General features: G+C 42.1%; 2 protein-coding genes across 8 annotated transcripts in view; one reads left to right on the forward strand and one right to left on the reverse strand.

The window, feature by feature from the left end:
• Positions 1-9059, forward strand: LOC108233650 (E3 ubiquitin-protein ligase KCMF1). The gene is made up of 7 exons (XM_017412244.3): positions 1-156; positions 2190-2357; positions 2550-2689; positions 4338-4439; positions 5313-5493; positions 6352-6670; positions 7483-9059. Exons 1-7 carry the CDS (start codon positions 141-143, stop codon positions 7808-7810), a joined length of 1254 nt encoding a protein of 417 aa, XP_017267733.1. The 5' UTR covers positions 1-140; the 3' UTR covers positions 7811-9059.
• Positions 9060-14374: 5315 nt separating this feature from the next.
• Positions 14375-21569, reverse strand: part of slc20a2 (solute carrier family 20 member 2) — a 42464-nt gene continuing 35269 nt past the window's right edge. For 6 of the 7 annotated variants that reach the window (XM_017412226.3, XM_017412225.3, XM_017412231.3 and 3 more), the window contains 2 exons: positions 21481-21565; positions 14375-17628 (listed from right to left, as the gene is read on the reverse strand). In XM_017412226.3, the coding sequence (XP_017267715.1) occupies positions 17464-17628; positions 21481-21565 (250 nt within the window). In that variant the 3' untranslated portion in view covers positions 14375-17463. Of the gene's footprint in view, positions 17629-20660; positions 20746-21480; positions 21566-21569 lie in introns of all 7 variants that reach the window. The other variant, XM_017412232.3, reaches the window with a different exon arrangement.

The following is a 21569-nucleotide window of genomic DNA, read 5'->3' on the forward strand; positions in this document are numbered from 1 at the left end:
GGGGCATCCAAACCGGATCCTTCATGAGGGAAGAGGCCAGGGACAGGCGCACAGCCCCGGCTTCCCTTCTCTTCTCCCACGTTTAATTCTACGTTGCAGGCCCGGGAGCCCGAGCGGGGGGCTGAGTTTCTGTTCGTAGGATGTCCCGTCATGAAGGTATTAAAGCATTTCAGCACAGAGCTCTGGCTGAATCTGAATTTTATGACCAAAAACGTTGACAAGTGCACCGTGAGCTAACTATGACTAGCCGACAATTCCTTATTTTGCGGCTAACGCTAGCTAGTTGTAGCAGCACCGTTGCGGTTGAATTTTACGTGTACGCATTGTGTCGGCCTCATAAATGCATGTATCATCTGCTGGACTTGCAGTTGTTGATTTGGTGACCATTCGCAATTATTTCACTTCAGCCAGCGCTGTCACAGAGGCGGAAGACGCTAGTTAGCTAAGCGCTAATTAGCATTTGGTAATGCAGGTGATCGTTGACGAGCAGGAGGAGGAGGAGTCCCGAAAATGGGCAACATTAGAGGGTAGCGAATCCCAGATGGCGTTGGGGAAAAAGGTCGAAGCTTGTTTATGAGTCACAGTGGCCAGTTTGCCTTCAGGTTGGCCCGTGGATTGCAGTTTCGCAAGCTAACCTAACGCGAACTATCACCCCCGTCCTTGTGGCTAACCTTGTTGAAAGTGTATGGTTTGTGTCGAATAACAACAATTACGGTTCTGTAATGATTTGGCCGGCCGCAGAGGTCAGCCGGGCCCTGGGCAGTGCCTTTTGTTCTTGTGAACTTTGCTGTCAGCAGTCGCCAGGTTGTTTATCTGTGGTGGGGGGGGGGGTTTGGAGTGCTTGTTGCAGTACTTAGCGTTCCTGTAGCAGCCGCTGAACAGCAGGATCAAGTTTGCTTTGGGCTTCAAGGTTCCTGGCTGTGAATGAAGATATGTGGGGCTGAAGACGGGCTGCACGACTGTCACAGTCAATCTTCAACACACAGGCTCCCGTTCAGCCATGCAACACCTTTTGAATGGATTTAAACCTCATTATTTATGACCTGAATACTATATATGTGGACCTAAGCCCCCCCTTTTGCATATATAACATAATACCTTAAATCTAATATTGCTGCAGAGTTGGATACAGTAGCAGGAGTGATCTCTAGTATGATATCATTGTAGTATTTGTATATCAAGTTACTTATTTAATGCTGGTTATAAATGAATTTTCTTTTAAAAGTGTATTTTAAAACTAACCCTGAAACCAAACAAAAAGTTATGTATTCATCTTCGAAATTCAATTTCTACCTTCCTTTAGGTGTACAAAGCTTTAAACACGCTGGTTCTCGCTTACATCATGCTATTAACCCCCTGTGCTCCTTCAGGACCCCTCGGGTCTTTGGATCAAGGCCTCCTAGCTGTTCCTGCAGAACACGAGGGAACCATCCGTGGTTCCAGATAATAGAACGTAGTCCTCTTCTACGAGTCAGGCTGGCGAGTTCTTTAGAGTGCTGAAAACTTGCCTCTTCTCAAGATGTTTTTGTGTTTAACACTTCAGGTTTAGGTCTAGTTTTTACCTTATTTTAATGAGTCTCCGTGGTTGCATTTCTGCTTTTATTCTAATTTTGTGACTCTTCATTTTTAACTGTTTTTGTTGTATTTTATTTGATGCAGATGTAAGTTTTGGTTTTAAAAGGTCCTGTAAGCAAACAGTGAGTAAAACCATCAAAAGTAGGGCATTATTAAACAAAACAAATACCTGACTATTATTTTATATTCTGTTTAACTTCTGGTTGAACTTTATGAGATTTGTTGTATTATTAGAAGTTTATTATACTGAATATCATTGTGCTTTTCATGTGATACCTTCTGACAAATGTTTGATTGGTAGTTTTCTGAGTATAAAGGATAAAGTAAAACTAATCTTTAAATCCTTAAGGAAAGTTTCTACCCAAATCAAATTATCTCTACAATTGCAAGCATGCAGCTACTAATCTTGGGAATAGTTCTGTTTTCTTTCCTGAGCATAAAACCTGGATTTATTATAATAAAACATGTCAGACTGCTTAAGGACAAGGGAGAGAATTATAACTTGAAACACAGTTTAAAGCAAGTTCTTCATTTTAAAATAAGTGGGGAAAAATCGCTCACCTGATGTTGCAGTTCTAACCTCTCTCGTGTTCTTTCTTTCCTCCTCCCTTCAGGTGTGAGCTGTGATGCATGTTTAAAAGGAAACTTCAGAGGTCGCCGGTACAAATGTTTAATTTGCTACGACTACGACTTGTGCGCATCGTGCTACGAGAGCGGCGCGACCACAACCAGGCACACCACAGAGCATCCCATGCAGTGTATATTAACGCGAGTTGACTTCGGTAAGTGGAGTTCGCGTTCACGTCAGGCAGCAGCTGTAAATAAGGTGCCATGCTTAGTTTCTGTATCTCTGCTCATCAACGCACAACGAAAAGCACGCACCTTGTTCACAAGCTGCTTCTCATGTTGGCAGAAACGCTCGCATGTGAAAAGAATGACCCGTTTAAAGCGAACCTGTGTTCACTTCCTCTCAGACCTGTACTATGGTGGGGAAGCCTTCTCGGTGGAACAGCCCCAGGCCTTCACCTGTCCTTACTGTGGCAGGATGGGCTACACGGAGATCTCTCTGCAGGAACATGTGGCTGCAGAGCACACAGAGACCTCCACAGAAGTGGTGAGTGGCTGCTTACGCTTCAAATGCTGATCTGCGAAACCGTGACTCGGTGTCTGTGCAGATTGTACCGACTGCAAGCATTTTGTGCCCTAGTTGAGTAAATAAAATCAGAAAATAGGACTTTCCTTTTTTAGTTGTGCTTCAGTAGGTTTAGATGTTCGGAGTGTTAGTTCTGATGTCAGCTTCTGTCTTTGCAGAAACATCTAAAGTGAAGTCAAGTGGGCTGTACAGCTCTATTTATAGGTGCTCACTGATTTACTTCGGCCTGTGAGGGAATGAAAACAAGAAAATTAGCCTATATTGAAAAGACTTTGGACAGGGGTGTAACCAGATCTCGTGCCACGAGATGCTAAACATCACAAGATTTCTCGTTGAGCAGAAAAGCACAGTGCAAAGCAAAAAAAAAGAACAAGACAAAAGCTAAAACTGTCTCGTAAAGCGTGACGTCCTGTGCTGAAATTAGAACTGCGGCTGTTCCTTCTGCTTTGAACCGTTTGAGTGGCAGCAGTTCAGACGGATGTGACGAGCACAAAGAGCACAGTCACGTCACTCAGGCCTCGTGGTGAGAACGGTTCTCCCTGCCGCCCCCGCAGGTACGAGCTGAGAGACTATCTCCCCGGCCTGCATTCGGACCAAGTTCAGATGGTAATTTGTCAAAAATGAAGTCTGAACTTCTTATTAATCCATTTGAGTTGAGAGGAAAAGAGTCGATCAAAACTTCAAGCCAGTGACACAAAATCTAACAGAGCCTTTCTTGTTTTGTCACCCCACTACTTTAGATCAGACACAGAGCTCATTTTAGATGTTTTTTTTATTACTATCAGAGCATTTAGCAGCCCTAGTTCCTAAAACTGCTTGAAAAAAGTCTTGTGGTTAAGTCAGCTTGATTCAAGATTTGTCATACACAAGATTGTGATGAAACTAAAACCTCAGTTCTTCTACGAGATGCCCACAGTCCACCCAGCCAGGCCTGTAAATGTCAGCACGGCTTCTGATTTTAAACAGCTCAGTTTTCTGCACAATGTTTCTTCTCTCTGACGTTAATATAAAAGGTGGCGTGTATTTCTGCTGCTTCAAAGCTTTTCTCCTCTCTTCTATTCTTCCATCCAATATGGGGGCTTATGTCTTGACCAGAGGAAACGCAGGATGCTTCAGGACAGGACTGGAGTGAAATGACTTCCAATCTAAACTATCAGCATTTAGCCCTTTTATTAATGTTTTCAATGCACTTCTTCTAGAAACAGAATAAATTTGATCAGCTTTAGTACACTGAACTCCCAATAAAATGTTTAGGTGATGGTATTTGATTGTAATTGTCAAGAATAGAAAGGTTTTGCATTGAAAACGTCACGTAAATCATAATCAAATAATGGTTTTTGCCACCATTTTTAATAAAAAATAGGGGATTTGAAGACATTGTCAAATAATGGCTATGCAATTTTTGTCTTTCAAAAGCAAAAACTTCTGCTGTTCGGCTTCCATCATTTAGTAGAAAAGCTTATCTCTTTTTGTATAGAATAGCTTCCTATATTAGTGTTGTTCAGGAAGCTACAGATCAAACCAGTGTTAGCTGAAAGTATGGTGATGTTAGGCTGTTTTTTTTGTATTTTATTTTATATCACATATCCACTCTCTTCTTGTCCTCCAGATCTGCCCAATATGTGCAGCGCTGCCAGGTGGCGACCCGAATCATGTGACAGATGACTTTGCTGCTCATCTCACACTTGAACACAGAGCTCCCAGAGACTTGATATCCTTTTCAAGCAGCGCTGCCACTTCAGCAGGCGGGAACTAAAAATGACTGAGATTTAAGAAATGGTTCAGTTCCTCGAATGTTGTCATTTAAACGTCTGCATGCATCAGGGAGGTATCTGTTCACTGAAACTGATCATTCTGAGCCCTCCTGTGGTCATTTTATTTTTTAAATGATCATGGTGGGTAGCTATAAATGTAAAAATATATGCAGTTATGAGTTCAGAAGATAGATTTTAATCCCCCCATCCTAACTATTTATTCCTTAAATGTCATGGCTCAAGGTCCAAACTCCAAAAATATCTCATCAACTTCATTTTACTGGGGTATAAATGAGAAAATTAGGATTTAACCTGAACGAATGAATGAACAAACTCAGTTTGTTAGGCAGTGATACACAAACATGTCTCCTTGTCATACAGGCTGATCTGAAATCAGTTGTTGCCTGTCGCTGAAAACCCTCCTGTCTAGAATAGCTTCTGTGCTGACGACATCAGTCTGTTTATTTTTAGATTACTTTGAACAAACGTTGTGGAGGGGGGAAAAAGTGACAAAACAAACAGCTAAATAAAAGTCAGAACAAGAACATCAGAAGCTTCGCAGCACGGCTCCTGTTTGCGAGTGTACTCAGGGCTGTTTTTTTACTTTTGTATTTATTGTTGTTGGTTTAGTGGCGTGAAAGCAGCATGCAAATCTGATCTCAAATCGCAGCTCGTTCAGAAGCCCTGACTGTGGGGGACATATAGAGAAGAGGCAGTTTGCTGTAATCAAATGTGAGAATGCTTAACAATATCAAACCAAAATGATCCGTGATGATTATGCATTGAAAGTAATGAGGAAAGTCGATTTCTTCCTTGACGGTGAGTGCCACGATGAGTCCAGCGGGGTGCGGCACGTCAGGAGGATGTTTCACCCCGGGCGTGGGTTGGGGGGTCCGCGGGCCCGCAGGTCTAACATGCACTTCACCAGCAGCACCACAGGGGGGCTCTCCACCAGTCAGAGCTCCTCACAGAGCTCCAACTACAGCAGAGAGGCCATGGACCCCATCGCAGGTCAGTGACACGAAACACGCGCACAGAGTTACAGACTCGCTCTGAGACACGTTACTGCTGAGCACGACGCTGCGAAGGGTAGCGCTCTCACATTAAAACCTTCTGCACGGTTCTTCAGTGAGAGTTGACGGCCTGAGACCCGTTATAATTTGGCAAATTATGAAAATTAAAATTCGAGAACAGATGCCCTGAATGCCAAGCAAGAAAAGGGAGAATTTAGCTCTCAAACCCACAGCATCTTGTTTGTATTATTTTCTAAATAATCACATAAGAATTGAGGCAAACAAGCCTCTATCCTGGTTTGTTTTGGGGTTTTTTTAAAGACTTTTGCTTGCTTTCTATTTTAAATGAGCAGAACATGTTTCCCTGAGTGTTAAAAGTGCTGAAATATGCAGGAAGAAATGTTGCTGTGGCAATTTCTTGTTTACCCTGTTCCCAACTTAGTTCTGCTTCAGTGCTTGGCAGTTTGCGTCACCTTCAGCTGCGGTTATAATGAGGGTCCGTGTCCAGGCTGCCTCACAAACAGCTCACCCGTTTCCTGTCTAATGACCCGCTCTACCTGCTGAGCTGTTTGTCTAATTGGTCAAGTTGTAGTGCACAAAAAACAGCCGGCATGTGTTTTTATTTCTGAGCTTGGCTCTAAAAAGGCTTGGTTTTAGGGATAAACAACGTGGACAGTTTTGTGTTCATGTTTGAGCTATTATCTCTTCTGTTTAAAGATTGTATCATTTCTGAGCGCCTGAGGTTTTTTTTATTACCAGTTTGAATGGATGCAGTGAAGCAAGACGTCAAAGATTTTGCTCCAAACTCACATTTATTTTTTTTAAAAAAGGAAGCCGGTGTCTTTTCTTCTTGCAGAGCTCCTGTCGCAGCTGTCGGGGGTGCGGCGCTCGGCGGGAGGCCAGCTGAGCTCGGGTCCTTCCGCCTCTCAGCTCCAGCAGCTTCAGATGCAACTCCAGCTGGAGCGCCAGCAGGCGCAGGCGGCGCGTCAGCAGCTGGAGACGGCCCGAAACGCCACCCGAGGGGGCGGCCGAGCCAATGCAATCCTCAACACAAACTCGGCCTCCGCCAACCCCAACCCCAGCTCCAATCACACCAACAACCCCAGCCCCAACCCGGGCCAGACGGAGTCCAACACACAGCATTCTGCACACAGCTCCCAGTTTCTACTCAGCAGGTAGGACCTGCTGAAATCACTCTATCTGTCCTCATTACTGTCGATGATGTCACACATTAGGCTCGTCAAGTGTGGAGCAGGATGGTGGATCTGTACTTGTTTATTAGAGTTTATTAGTAGTTTGGTGACATTTTAATGAAATTAAATGAGAGCTATCTGAATGCTTCAAGGCAAACAGTAGGAGGTCTCAGCTTTCTGCTGAAGTGCTCTCACTCTGTACCAACATTCAAACACAAACTGTGACATCATCAGAGGGAGGGTAAGCTTCAGGTCCACACATTGTCCAGAAATGTGAAATAACAGTGCAGTAGGGTTGAGATACCTTTGTTTGGTATTAGTTTATCTCTTAGATTAAAGGTACAGCACACAACTGTTATCTTATACTGCTGATGCATCCCAGAATAAAGTGATTCAACAGTAAACAAGTTTTGAAAACTCAGACAAAAAGGTTCATAACATTACAGAATTAGCATTACATTCTCAGTTTAATAGGCAGGTTTCATTTTATTAGCTAATAAATTAAAGTGGTTTTGTCGTCGTGATCTAATCAAAACCATCAATAAGCTGCTGCTAATAGTCCCAAGGTGTCAAATGTGTTTGAGAGATATATTCTTAGGTGTAATTCTGCTGCATCTAAACAAATTTTGAGTCATTGGGGTCAAATTTTAAAATCTTCAAAACGTAACACGTCAAATTTGACTCTAAGCTAACATGCTGAATGTCTCTAACGTGTCTGTGGAGGCTTGTCTTGTTCTGGTTTTGTTGTTGCTCCGTCAGCTGACGAATCGTCCACCTGTCCACGTGTGCCGCAGGCTGAGCGAACCCCGGCTGTCGGAGGCGGAGCGGCAGGCGTGCGAGGCCCAGTGGGCTGACAGGAGCCTGTTTGTGACCGAGCTGCTGCTGTCCACGCTGCTGCCCGACGACGACGCCTCGGCCTCCTCCTCCGAGGACGAGGACAACTGTCACGGCTCGTTGCGGAATTTCGCCGACTTCGAGGCCATGGGCTGCGTAGAAGTCATGACCTTGGACGTGGCACTAGAGCACCTCAACCTCAAGGAGACGAGCCCCGCTCCCAAGACGACGAAAACGACGACTAAAACGGCACCGGCGAAGAAAGAGCCCCCGGCGCCGCCCCTTTGATGACATGGCCGCTCCCTCCCCTGAAAACACCATTGTGACTAGCTGACTGCTCAGTCAGTCCAACTGCCAATGGATGACAAAAAAGACAGCAGTTCTTTTTGGCTTTTTTTTTTTGTTTGTTTTTTTTGTTTTGTTTTTCCAGTGATTCTCATTACAGCTCTGTCGCTCCCCACTCCACCCCATGTTTTACGTTGTGTACGTTGAATAAAAGTAGTGAGACGAGAGAATGTGAAAGCAAGCAAGCAAGCGTGGTGGGTGCGTGAGAGAAAAGAAAAAATGACTATATAAATATATTATAGAAAAATTTATATGAAAGTCGATAATCAATCCCACATAACTCGTGTTTCCTCTAGCGGACGGGCAGAGCGTAGTTAGGCGTTTCAAGAGACGAACTCTTCACACACTCTCCGAGGGAGAGGAGGGCCGACTGAAACCTCTCCGGTAAAAAGCGCTGCTGTGTATTTATAAATTAAAGAAGTGCTTGGATGGTTTACCACAACTTAAGCATGAGCTTAAATCACCATGTGCCCATTTTTTTAACTGCACAGTCACCAGATGGGGGAGGTCTTTCTCTGAGTAACTGTAATCTAATGGTGCTGAGTGCCACATTGTTGGCATGTCTCCACCACACACACTCACACACACACATACAAACTGCTGGCTGTGTTTGGTTAACCTTTACGTCCAGTCTCAATCCCCCCCTCCCCTTTGTGTGACGTCACCTGTTTTTTTGGGTCATGTGACCTGGCTTTATATCGACTGTGGGCACTTTGGTTTTGAATTGCATATCCAGTGTCCGTTTGTGTACACTACAGATGTTCCACTTAAACTCGCGACACACTGCTGAGGCGAAAGGGATGAGTCCATCTCTCCAGTCTGACTGTTTTCAGGCCTTTCTAACACAAAGAAACACCGCCCCGCTCCTCATACGGTTGTTTCCTCCTTTCTTTCAGAGAAGATCACATGCTTCTGTCTCAAACCTCCCATCATCTGAACTTAATCTCCCCGTTACTCACGAAATATGAAGATTATTCATCATGTGACTTGAAGGAGAGAATCCTATATTGCTCTTTTCATTAATTTCTCTCAGTCAAAAAAAAAAAAGATCTTTGTATGCCTCCAATGCTAACTGAAAAAATGCAATGTAGTGTTTTTTGGCTTCTCAGACGAGCCAAACGACAGGGTAAACCTTTCAGTTTGGAGGAGAATAAAAATGTTTTTTGGATGGAAATGAACTAACCCAATCCTGCTCTCTGGTTTGTGTTTTTATTTGTTCAGTTGCTGACTTCCTGATGAGCGTGTACGGTGGGGAAAACAAAATAAAAATCAAACGCCTGCCTTCCTTCCTGGCTGAGTTTAATCTCAGCCGGTCGCATCACCTGATGCTCAGAGCTGATCAAGTTCACCTTAGTGTTTATTTTTCTATCCGTGAGCGCTTGAATCAGGATTTCTAACAAACATTTTAAAGAAAAAAAAAAAAACGCGTATCATTGGGACAAACTGTTCAGTGGCTGGAGGTTGGAGGGAGTTAATAGTTTTTTGCCCTGGAGTTGTTGTTCTCTGACATGAGCGCAGCTGTGTTGTTCCTCACAGGAAGGAGAAAAAGAAACAAAAAACATTGAAACATTCTGGGATGTCTCATGATGAACGCTGCTCAAATATCCGCCACAGAAAACGCCAGTTCAGAGCAGGGCTGTTTGATATTTGAAAACACACGAGCATTAAAAACAGCCTGGCCACAGAAAAACGTTTCCGAAGAATCTAAGACACAATGTAGCTGCAGGACGAGCTAAAAAACACGATTATATTTGACCTCATGGGTCTGTTAGAGCCTAAAAACACATCAGGAGGTAACTTTATTTATCAGCTCGTGGCATCTGTGTATTTTAGGTCCATGTTTAACCAAATTAAAGCTAGAATTGGTGTGCGTTCATGGTTGAAAATGTTTTTTTTTTTTAATCAGTTCTATAATAAAGCAGAATTCAGGACAGGAAGAGATCTGGGCTTAACTGGTTTCACAAACAAGCCGCTGAGGAGGAGTGATGATTACATCAAATATCTTAACTCCTGCAAAACTATTTGCTCATCGACCATCGGTGAGCAGCTGTCAGAGAAATAACGATCAGTTTGGATTTGTGTGCCAATAAACAGCTAAGAGCAGAAGCAGAAGGGTTTTAGATACGATCAGTGTCCAAAAAGTCCTGTCTGATCAGAGCGACTCCAATCCAGGCCTAACTGAACCCAACCTGGAGGCTAACTGCACGGCGGGAGCTGAATCGAGTTAACCAGAAGCTCCAGTCTGACTTCTGTGAAAAATTCCGACACCACAAATGATGAATTTCATCGTGTCATTATTAACATGACAACAACTAAACACACCCTGTGATTCAGCAGCTTGGAGAGCTACATTCAGCACCAATATCTCGAACTTATCTGCTGTGAGACGTCTCATGTTGTGCAAAGATTTTGAGCCAGTCTTTCTTAAAAAAAATTTACATTTACAGTAATTTGTTAAACGATGTGTAACATTTCAGCTGTTCTGCTGAGTTTGCTGTTTTTTAATCAAACATTTCCACATTTGGTCTTTGCGATCCTCAGTCCTGCTCTCATCTTCTTCTAAGAACCCAAACATATTTGTTCAGGTTTGAGTGTTTCCTCTCTAACATTCAAAATGCTAAACGAAGCGTTTGCATCCCTCTGACATCCATAAATGTCTCAAGTTTAAAATGTCAAACTATAAGTCATAAACCCGGATAAAAGGGCTTCAGTCTGATCCCTGATGGGAGTTGTTTTCCTGTGCAGGAGCTGCGTTTTATAAGCAGCTGAAGGCCTTTCTGTTGTCAATTAATATGAGGACAAAACCCCTCAGATAAATAAATCCCTCCTGCAGAGCAGGAACACGGTCTCCATTAGTAAAAGGTTACACAGCTCCAACCGCACGGAGGTCATGGTTTCCATTTGTTGGTGGTTACTGATTTATCTGACATAAAATGGAAATCATTTTCCTGTTGAGTGTAAACGCCACCACCTGCAGCATTAATCCAACTTTTATTTTTTTTATTTTTTAACTTTACTGAAGAGACTTCCTAAATGAAATCCAGCACAGTTTCAAACTCAAAGCCTGAAAAGATGCAGGAAGAAACAGAATGTGGAGGGAAGATACTGACACGAATACTCTAAATCTAACCTAAAATGAGTTTATCCTGAACTACAGCAAAGGGTGCCAGATATATGGATGCAGTTCTGAAATGCGGGTCCACGCTCAACGTAAACAAAGGGCTGAATCGGTCATGTGATTGACCCACATTAGTCTGTGGTGGGTAAGTTTAACGTTTGCTCTGTTTTCAGTCCCTGCAGCTCCTTCTGTAAGGAAACAAACACACGTACCTGTTGGTGTCTCGTCACAAAGTTTGCTTTCAGATTTTTGATTCATCGATATGAGAAAAATATTGATTGTTTCTTACTGTATGTTTTTTTTGCCTGGTCTTGATTTTGCAGTGAGCACCTTAAAGGTCAGATGTTAGAAGAGTTATTTTTATAAATCAGTGGTTTTCAGATCGTGTTGGAAAATTAGGAATCCTCGTTTTCAGACCATAAGACCACCTGAAGAACTCTTGATCAAAACTTTTAAGATTAAGAAAGTCTGACTCGTTGAATCAAAGTTTAAAGACGTCACTGTTTGTGTCTCCAGGTCTCCAGATTACTAAATGTGACACTTTCACTCTAAAGCCACTTCCTCTCAAAGACCAACAAAACTGGTAAATATTCAGAGTAGAAATTTTACCTGAAAATATTTTTTTCACCATACATTTTTGTGTTACTTTATCCTTTACCCAACATGTCTGAATCTGAGTAAAATCTAGACTAAATGTGCCAACCAAACCTGGTTGGCTCAATAAGCTGTACAGCAGTAATAACTCAACACTTTCTATTGTACTTGCCTGACATTAAACAGGAACTTAATGGGCACGATAGAAAAATAAAACACAACTCAGAAAATTTTGGGGTATTCTTTGTAATTTTAATTCCCATAATTTAGTTAAATGACATTTTTTTTTCTCCACTAAAAATCTTAAATAAAACATTACAGTACGACAGATGCAAATCAGAAGAGCTTTAGGGTTTTGTAGAAGCAGGCTACAGTTTCTTTTGACTGTTTAATTTTTTTTATTATTATTTATTTATTGACTTTTTAAAGGACTGGACAGTTAGGGACAGTTAGGTATCAGTGAACAGGAAAAAAAGACATCACAGAGCTGTAAAGCCCACAGGCCGGCCAAAGGAGCACATTCTAACACAGAAACAAGCAGGGGGAAAAAAAAAAAAAAGAGGATATAAAACCCCAAACAGCACCCAGGTCCAGATGAAGGCCTGAACTGTGAGAGGAGTGCTGCTTGCACACAAACATGAGGGGGCGCTCTGACACCGACAGCTTGTATTGCACTCAGGGAGGAGGAAATGGCACATTCTGTTTAGGTTCTCTCTGTAAAATTGTGCTGGTTCCACAAAATCAGAGCAGCTCCCCTCAACGACAAATAAACCCGTCAGTTTGGTCTAAAGGCTGCCCCTCTCAACGGGGAGGAAAGCGTCAAACTACGCCCTCTGGTGGCCACGTCAGGACTGAACGGAAACTGCAGCACCTTGAAAGATTTAGATAAAATATTTAACAATTTGTGCTTTTCAGGTGGTTTGAAGCCACTCTGCTGGCTTTGATTTTTTTTTTTTAGCCAAGCATTGATTTGTATCAATCCCAATGCAAAAATGATCCGTGTTTTAGTAAATAATAAATCCTCAGTGCTTCCACCAGAGCAGGATTTCCACTTTCCATCCCCATTTTGAGCATTGCACCTCTTTTGAATGAAGAAAAACAAAAAAGAAAAAAGAAAAAAAGTCTGCGTCACACAGTGGACCTTCAGAGCATGCTGATGTTCAAACCAGTTTTTTTTTTTAATAAATTAAATTTTTCTTGTTCTAGGAGAACACTTGAGTTAAAAGGTACTCATTGCAAAATCATGAAGTCCTGCCAAAAATAAGATAATAAAGAAACAATTTGCTCATTTTTCCTCATATTGATGGTTAAAAAGTGGCCTTAAATTAAAAATCTGTAAGCAAATTTTGTGAACAGATGCAAACCACGTTACGTGTTGTTTATCTACAAAAACAGCCGAAGGAACTGATAACAGTTCAACAACAACAACATCCAAGGAACAGACGTTTGGGATCGATAAATCCAATAACTTTAATGTACTGGTATGTATTTATGCTCAGATTTGTTGAGTAAAGTATGCAGATAAAACTGCTTTGTTTACATTTAGTGCGCACCCGCATTTCAGAACTGCATCTGCATAAAAACTCGTTCAAACTGCATCATTTGATGTCGTTCAGAATATGTTTGCAGTGAGTACCTTTAGTATAAATCTGGACAAAAACTTAATCTTAAAAATGTCTGAAGGATGTTTTGATGTCTTTAAATCTTTCCCAAAAATATATTTTTTTAAAAAAGAACATTTTTAGCTAACAAAAGCATTTTATGTCCAAAGATTTCCCAGATTAAGAGCTGCTCAAACATACGGCCGGCTGCAGAAACGGAGGATTTTATTCTCCTCGGATGAGTCAGCAACAGATTTTAGCTGAGCTTCAGCTGCACTCATTTCAGACAAACAGAAGTTATATTGTTTATTTATTAAGTTTGGGCCGTATTTGATGTCACTGGGGGCTCAGGTGGGCCGCTTACAAAAATATATCTCTACTGCTTTTTTTATGCCAGCTGAAGCTACTTTGAGTTAGTAACAAGTTAGAAGTTGCGCTGGCGATTCTTGGGCAGTAAGTCTCTTGTGCATCAAATCCATTTTCAGTCACACCTTGCAAAGAGCGCAAAGGAGGCTGTGAACTCAGCAGCTGTGTGAATCCTCTGTGTAACAGCGAGTAAAAAAGGTCATGAGCTGCAGGAGAACCCAGGAAAACAAACCCGCTCACGGTCCGGTTTGTTTCCCCGTTTCAGATTTTAGGTTCTCGGCTTTCGATAATCAGGGGAAAAACGCTCCCCCCCCCGCAGCTCACGAGCCAAGCAGCAGGGAAACAAAATTACAAAGTGTTTTTATCTAAAGTTCACAAAGAAAAACGGTCATTTCAAAAAATCCGATCTACTGGCAACCGACACGTCAATCTACATGTCAGAGGACAACACCGGGCTCAGCACCAGCCCCCCACCCTGCCCCCTCCCACCCCACCCTGCCCCATTCCCCTTTAGAACAACAACAACAAGAACCAGCCCCAGCTCCTCCGTCGAGCCCGCCGTGTCTCCTCCAAAGTGTCTGGAAGCTCACGCAGGTTAAAACTCAGATATGGTAGAAAAATATATAGTTTTGATGAATTTTCTCTAGTTCTTCTTTTCATTACTGAATTGCATCCATACATGTAGTGTTAACACATTGCAGTAGCAGTGTAAAGTGACAGGGATCATGATTAGCACTACTACAACAACAAACAACAACAACAACAACAAAAAAAGAAAAACAAGTCATCACGCTCACTCTTCCTCTCTCACTCCCTCTCTTTAGACACTTCTGGTTATTTTTTTTTTTTACTCTTGCACTTAAAAATGGTTAATTGTTTGTCTTTCATTGGCATCATTAGGCAACAGTTATTTTTAAATTCTTTTTACAGATACTCTACAATATGGTTACAATGTAAACACCACAGTACGTAATTATTTTACTGTATCTGCACAAAGTAAAACACGTTACAAGGCATGTGGCTACTTAAGCATAGATTTGTTCATGGAGAGAGAAAAAAACAAAAAAAAAACAAAAAGAGGAAACGCACCACAAGAACAAACAAACAAAATGACTTCCAACAGCTGGCATAGAGTTTGTTCAAATAAAAAAAAAAAAAATCAGATTTTGTTCGTCCACAGGTCACATGATCCTGTTTAAAAGCTGGTGATGATCAGTTTTATCCTAAAAATAACAGATTGATCTTCAGACTAAAAGTCTTGTGATATTTTGTGATATGAGCAGCCTGCAAACTCCCGCCAGGCTTCAAATCAGCCTTCAGTCCGATTTTATGACGTGGAGCTGAAGTTCAGAATTTCCACTGGAGCATCTTCGAGCAGAAGATGTTTCGGCACGTACATACTGGCACGCGCTCAAATAGAAACACACTGGAACGGCCCACCACAGTGCAGTCTATTGCTAATGAGGCGGGAAGCTGTGCCGCCATCTTGGGAGGTGCTACAGGTGACCTTAGTTACTGCCAGCGTGGCAGCAGACCATAAATATCTGAGGGAAAAACTAAACTCTGCTAAGAAACCCAAATTCTCCCATTTTCTAAGTGTTATTTGTTGGAACCTGCACTTCAAAGAACGTTAAATTAATGTCCTCCTTTGGAAATACATTATTCTCATTAGACTAGACTGCTATAATTACTGTAAAGAAGGTTACTGATGGTCGGCATATTCCAGCTAATAGAAGTCCAGTTTTTTTTTTTTTGTTGTTTTTAACCTTTTTTTGGATTTATCAGGTCCTGGATGACTGAGAATCTACACCAGCATATTCCAGCTACTGAAATATCTTCAATATTGGTAACATGTTCTTAAATAGCCATTAATCTACAAACCAGTTTTACCTAATTTATGGGTAAAACCTATATGCTAAAGAGTGAATTAGTGTTAGACTAGACCGTCTAAATACTGAAGTTAACGTTATATAAAGTCTGAAAATTTCCAGAATAATGAGGGAAAAGAGCAAAGCTAAGTAGATATGTAAAAAAACATTTTCTGATGTAATTATAACACGCAGTACTGCAGCTACTAATGCTTGACCAGTCTGAAGGGGGCTCATTACAGAATAATCTTGTTTATTCCAGTAAAATAAGGCTATGTTTCTGTGTTTTGGAGCTGATGACACAGCATACATCACACACAAGACATTAATGTGTGGCTTGGACATGTAAATAGTGCAGAGTGATACATGTAGCACCTAGCAAGATGGCGGCCACAGTGGCCATTCCTGTGTATTTCTGTTTATTCTTGTGATTGGGAGTTTAATCTCCTTCCTTTCTACATCTGCTCACCTGGTCTAGTTACAGTTTGTCCGTTTAAAGTCTTAGTGTTTGATACGACTCAGATGTAATCTAACCTGACAAGGCTGGGATATTTTTTTTGTCACATGAAGGATATGAGGAGGTTTTCAGGGTTAGAGAGTAAGAGAAACCCTGGACCCAAACACGAAGGAGCTGTTGATACGAGAAGGTGTCTGAAGTTTGACCGTATGGAAACAAAGGCATACAGCTGATGATATGTGAACGTCTCACAGGACCGTCAGTGTGCGCTCGCACGCCTCTGCTCAGTTTTAGTGTTTTGGCATCTGCTGCACTTGGATGCAGAGTTTTCTGCTTTAAATTGGCATGTTGAAACGTTGAAAACACGAGTTCCTTTGGCATGGATCTGCGCCGAGGCGAGGGACGCCTCTGTTCCTCGTTAATCCGAAAACCCAACTTAACCTTTTTATTTTTTCCTTAAGGAGGGAATCTTTAAATAAAATAATAAAAAAAAAACACCTTTCTGTCAACACCGTTGAACTGACTGACGCAATAAAACCGAAAGGGGGACTGAAAAACGCATTTTGAACTTAAACGTTTCCAAAAAATGTCTAATGTTATTTTACTTTGAGCCATCAGTTTGACACAGACCAATGATGAGGTGAAAAAGACCCCCCCCCCCCAACATGAAAACAAACCATGATCCCCATCCCACTGCTAAACTCCTTAAGGACAGTATTTACAGTACAAATTACAGTATAATACATCATTTAAAAATATGAGATTTATCTCTAGAAACATACAGGAGCTCTCAACAAAAATCAAATCTTTAGTAAATTAGGTTTCTATGGTATCATGTGAAAAATAAAAAAGTTGCACCACCCTCTATTTTTTGTTTGTTTGTTTGTTTTTCTTCTGAGGCGTTGTTTTCCTCCCGGCCCTGGCTGTACCTGGCTGCCATGTTCAGAGTGAGATGATGGATGGGTTGGTTGACCCACAGCTTTTCTTGTTATTTTTCTGCTAAAATAAAGCGAGTCGCGGCACAGCAAATCACAATCGATCCAGTATAACGATATGTACATGTGTTTTTTTTTTCTGTTTGCACGATTACTTATGAAAAAAAAGGAATTGACCCCCTGAACCGGCTGGTTTTGCGGGAAGAATAAAACGGATCGACTGTCAGTCAATCTGAGCAGAATTGACCGTTTCTTTAATATTTTTGAAGTCAGGAGTTGGCTATTTTTTTGCTTTTTTTTTTTTTTGAACTCGTGATTCTTTTTAAATTGAGGCTAAAAACAAAAGCCACTGTTTGTTCCAGATTGTTGTATTTACAGCAGATTTAAAGGTACATTTCTTATGCACCAACCCACCCTCCAAACAAACAATAAATATCAACTGATTGGAAACTCAAACGAGCCAAGAAGAAGATCTCTGGACAACAGAGCCAGGCAGCATGGGAACCAACCCTCCTCTCATCCAAACCACCAACGTCCATTTGTAAACCACTGCAGCGACCTCCCTCCTCTTCCTCACTTCCAAGTCTTCACCTCCTTCTCCTTTCTCCTCGACTTTTCCCCCCACGTTTCCCTCTCTCCTTCCTCCACTGCTCACCCTCAGACGAAGGGCAGGATGCCGTAGACGAACAGGGCCATGACGGCGGCGCTGAACAGGCCCGCCACGGGCACCGTGACGAACCACGCCAGGAAGATGTTCCTGAAGAGGCGCCAGTCCACGGCCTTCTGGGAGCGGATCCAACCCACGGCCACAACCGAGCCCACCTGGAGGCCACGGCCGGAGAGGGAAAAAAAAAAGCAATCAGCAGCGGCACAGAACACGATGTTCCAGGATGCAGAGACAGAGAGGAGCTGCAGGCTGCCCACGATTTCCTCCCGAGTCAAAGTCTCACAGATCGGTTTGTGTTCAGATTTTACTCAGGCATCAGTTCACATATTTATTCATTATTTAGTAAAACTTCAGGACTGATAAAAGCTACAAGCAGAAAAAATAAAAATACCAACAGCGAAATTTTTTTATCATTTAGAAATGAAAGATGCTCTTAACAGGGGTCTCCAATCCTGGTCCTGGAGAGGCACTATCCTGCATGTTTTCCTTGTTTCCCTGCTCCAACACACCTCTTCATGTTCTGCAGAAGCCTGTTAATCACCCATTGATTCAAATCAGCTGTGTTGGAGCAGAGAAACAAGTAAAACCTGCAGGATAGTGGCTCTCTAGGATCAGGGTTGGAGACCCCTGTAAACAGTGCAGATATACTAAATGGATGAACAGTTAAAGAAGCTTAACTTAAAGTACATGGAGTACTTTTACTCTAACTAAATGACCAATATCAATACATTTTCTACCTTCCTGTGATAAAACTGACAAACTTGTCACTGCTCCTGATGCCTGGAGTTAGTTAGCAGGTAAAGAGAAAAGCCTGAGCAGCCTTCAGCTCCTCACATGTCCGAGTCGAATGTCTGTTAGTTCCAGCAAGCTCCACCTACAGGTTATCATGGGCTAAATGAAACGCTGTCCTGTGAAAGTCTGAAAGTGGCAGGTCTAACGGATGAAAACAGTATTTCCCTTTAAATTAAACTGTGATAGTTTGTAGATTTGGAAGCGGGGGTCTGTGGGGTCATTTCTGTCGGCAAAAAACATGAAACCGACCTAAAATATAAAATGGCGCCGTTTAAGATGCTTTCTCTGCTTTTAAACAGTTGTTGTGCTAAAACGTATCCCTGCATGAGTAAAGGATAAAATAAGAAGCATAATTTGCTGCAAGTTGTTCTTGTAGCGTGTCTGGTTGGTGGGAGGGAAGGAAAATCTAATAATTACCAACAAATTCAGTGTTTTTGCTTAAAATGTCCATCGCTACTATCCTTCAGCTCATCTTTGCAGTTTGAACTGCTCTTTATCCAAACTCAGACAGTTACCTGTTGCATGTAAGATACTGACTGCTGATAACTCCACAGAACCCCCCTTCCCTCTTTCAAAGGAACCCATTTTCTTTGACATTTCAGTTCCTGCAAATATCAGACTTTCATCGCTGGATTCTTCTGTTACTCACTTCGTCTTTTTTTTCCCATCCAAGGAACCAAATCAGAACATAAATTGAAAAGAAATCATTTCAGAGAAACCAAAAACCAGGTTTTCATACACGTCAGAGTGCTGGAGGTACATGTGCAGTGAGTTACTTTCAGCTCTGTTTGTGACCGCGGTCAAAGAAACATGAGACGCTGGTCTCACACCGGTCTCTGCTGCCCTGACCCAACACGTTTAATCAGTCACGTTTGTAGTTAAAAGGTCAGGTTAGAGCCACTTTAAGAGCCGACCACATAAAAATATCCTCCAGTAGGAAGACTCAGCTACCAAATCTGTCACAGAAAAGTTGCTTCTTTTTTCCTTCGAATGCTTTTTCTTTGAGAATGATTCACATAAGTTAATCTTTTAGAAACAGAGTGAGACAAAATCTAAATTCTGTGGTCATTAAATTTGTTTATAATGGTTTGCATGCAGTGACCTCCGTGTCACTGCTGCCTGCAGAGCTTCTGAAAGAGCAAGTCACTGAACATGATCATATTTTAGTGATTCACACCCAGGATGAGCATTGATTTAACCTAAAAATCAAAACAGAGCCTGCAGAATGAAAATCATCTCTCAAACCTGACAGAAGTTAATGAAAACCAAATCAATACCCATCACCGCTCATTCTCTCTCACACAGAACCATCATGGAGACGTTCACAGATGCTGTTGGCTACTTTCAGGAAAAAAATGAGCTTTTTCAGGATTGTTTCTAAATTTTTTTTAAAAAAGGAGGGCAATCAGCCTTAAATCTAACAATTTAAAAGGTATTATCTTGATTTTTACCCAAAAGCATCCGAACATCTCCAAACCCAAACAGTAAAAAATTAAAAATTAAAAAAATAAATCACTACCCCAGCTGTAAACCTCTAACCATCAGTAGATTAAGCATGTTGGCAAAGCAGATGATTATCCAAAGTTTTAGGGAGGAGGAGAGTATTTATAGGTGAGGAATGAGAATATGGGATGGATGGTGATGTTGATGTTTAGACAAACTGATCACCAGTGACTCAACACCAGTTTTGAATTTTCTGCAGTTTCCTTTCATAGGACTTCATATGAAAGAAGTCCGGCTGGCCTTTAGCCCAGCCTGGATGAAACCTTCTGCCTCGGATGTTACAGCTGATAAGGTACAAACTACTGATCACTATTTAACACAACTGTGCTTTTAATCTTCTAACTGGGACAGATTAGAAACCCTGAAGCCAAACAGTGGAGTCTGAACAGATAATCTAACCTGCTTTGGAGCATAACTTTAACATTTTCAGGATAAACATGATCGTGGCATCAATTATCTCTGACTGTTTGCAAAAATGTATTCAACAATACTGCGGGAATGCAAGTTCTGGGTTCAAAACTAAAATAATTTTTGACTAAAATGTAATTTAATCAACAAAAATGTGAAAATATTTCAACCGCTAATTCAACTGCAGTAAAAAAAAAGAAGAGGTTTAAAATAAATCTAATAGTTTAAATATGTGGAAAAACAACTTTGTACCAAATTTCAAGCTGCCTAAAAGGTTTAATAATAAAAAAAGTGTTATTATAGGGGAGGCGGGAAAGTTTTCTGCTGAAGGAAAACTGCAGAAAAAAAGTCAAAACTTCAACTTCCAAGAGTTGCGATTGGTTTCTGTGATTGACAGCTAGAGGTGAAGCGATCAAGAAGAGCTCTGTGGGGGGTGGGGGAGGGGTGCTCTCTTGCATGACTTCACTACCAATGACTGCAGTACCTTGCAGTGGGTGGAGCTTATTGGGATGCCCACATTTGATGCAACAAGCACAGTAAGCGCACTCATTACTTCAATGCAAAATCCGCTGTGAAGACAGATGGGTGGAGAGACAGAAAGATGGAGAGGGAGAGGTAAAAAAAGTGGAAAACAAAGTGTAGCAGGTGGGCTGTGGGGAGGAGGCTGGTGGTGCGAACGGTGGCTTTGGTCGGGGGGGCAGGGGGGGAGGTAGGAGTCTGGTGGCAGCCAAGCACAGGAGGGTGGAGGGACCCACACACCAAACCATGCCAGTGCTGAGAGGGGCAAAATTAACAAGAGCTGGTGGAAATGAAACAAGAGTATGAGACACTGTGGGTGGAGTCCGCTTCGTCTTCCAGCTCGGATCTGATGTTCCTGAAAAGGACAGGGGAGAGGGGGCAGCACACCGTGGCCCGGGGCGACGTGTCGAAACGTTTGATTGTCTTTTGCAGGATTGTCAGACGCAGACAACTAGAAAAATTAAATCTGGTTCAGAAAACTCTGAAGCAAAGACAAAGAGTCTGAGCAGAGGCCAAAACACGACTTTTTCATGTGTCGATGCAAGTAAGTTGCTTAATGAAGACCGGACGGAAGAAAAAAAAAAAACATGATTTGACTTATTATTTTATTTAAATAGTGAGTATAAGAGCTGCAGGTGGAGCGGTGGGTTTCAGGTGGGATATCAACACGGAGCCGGATTATTCTCGGTGCCCCGGGAGGAGGTGTGAGCTCCCTTTCCCCTGGTGGAACCTGCAGGGAGGGGGGGGTTAGGAGGTCAGCAGCCGGAGGGGCCACTCGGTCATACCTTGCAGTGTGTGGTACTGACAGGGATTCCGATATTGGAAGCCAACACGACTGTGAGTGCAGAAGCCAGTTCAATAGTGAATCCACTGT

Source organism: Kryptolebias marmoratus, linkage group LG1 (genome assembly GCF_001649575.2).
Source record: "Kryptolebias marmoratus isolate JLee-2015 linkage group LG1, ASM164957v2, whole genome shotgun sequence".
Classification (NCBI taxonomy): Eukaryota; Metazoa; Chordata; class Actinopteri; order Cyprinodontiformes; family Rivulidae; genus Kryptolebias; species Kryptolebias marmoratus.

Coding starts and splice junctions, on each gene's coding strand:
- LOC108233650 (XM_017412244.3), top strand. Junction 2,358..2,549: donor ATTAACGCGAGTTGACTTCG/GTAAGTGGAGTT, acceptor ACTTCCTCTCAG/ACCTGTACTATGGTGGGGAA. Junction 5,494..6,351: donor GGCCATGGACCCCATCGCAG/GTCAGTGACACG, acceptor TTCTTCTTGCAG/AGCTCCTGTCGCAGCTGTCG.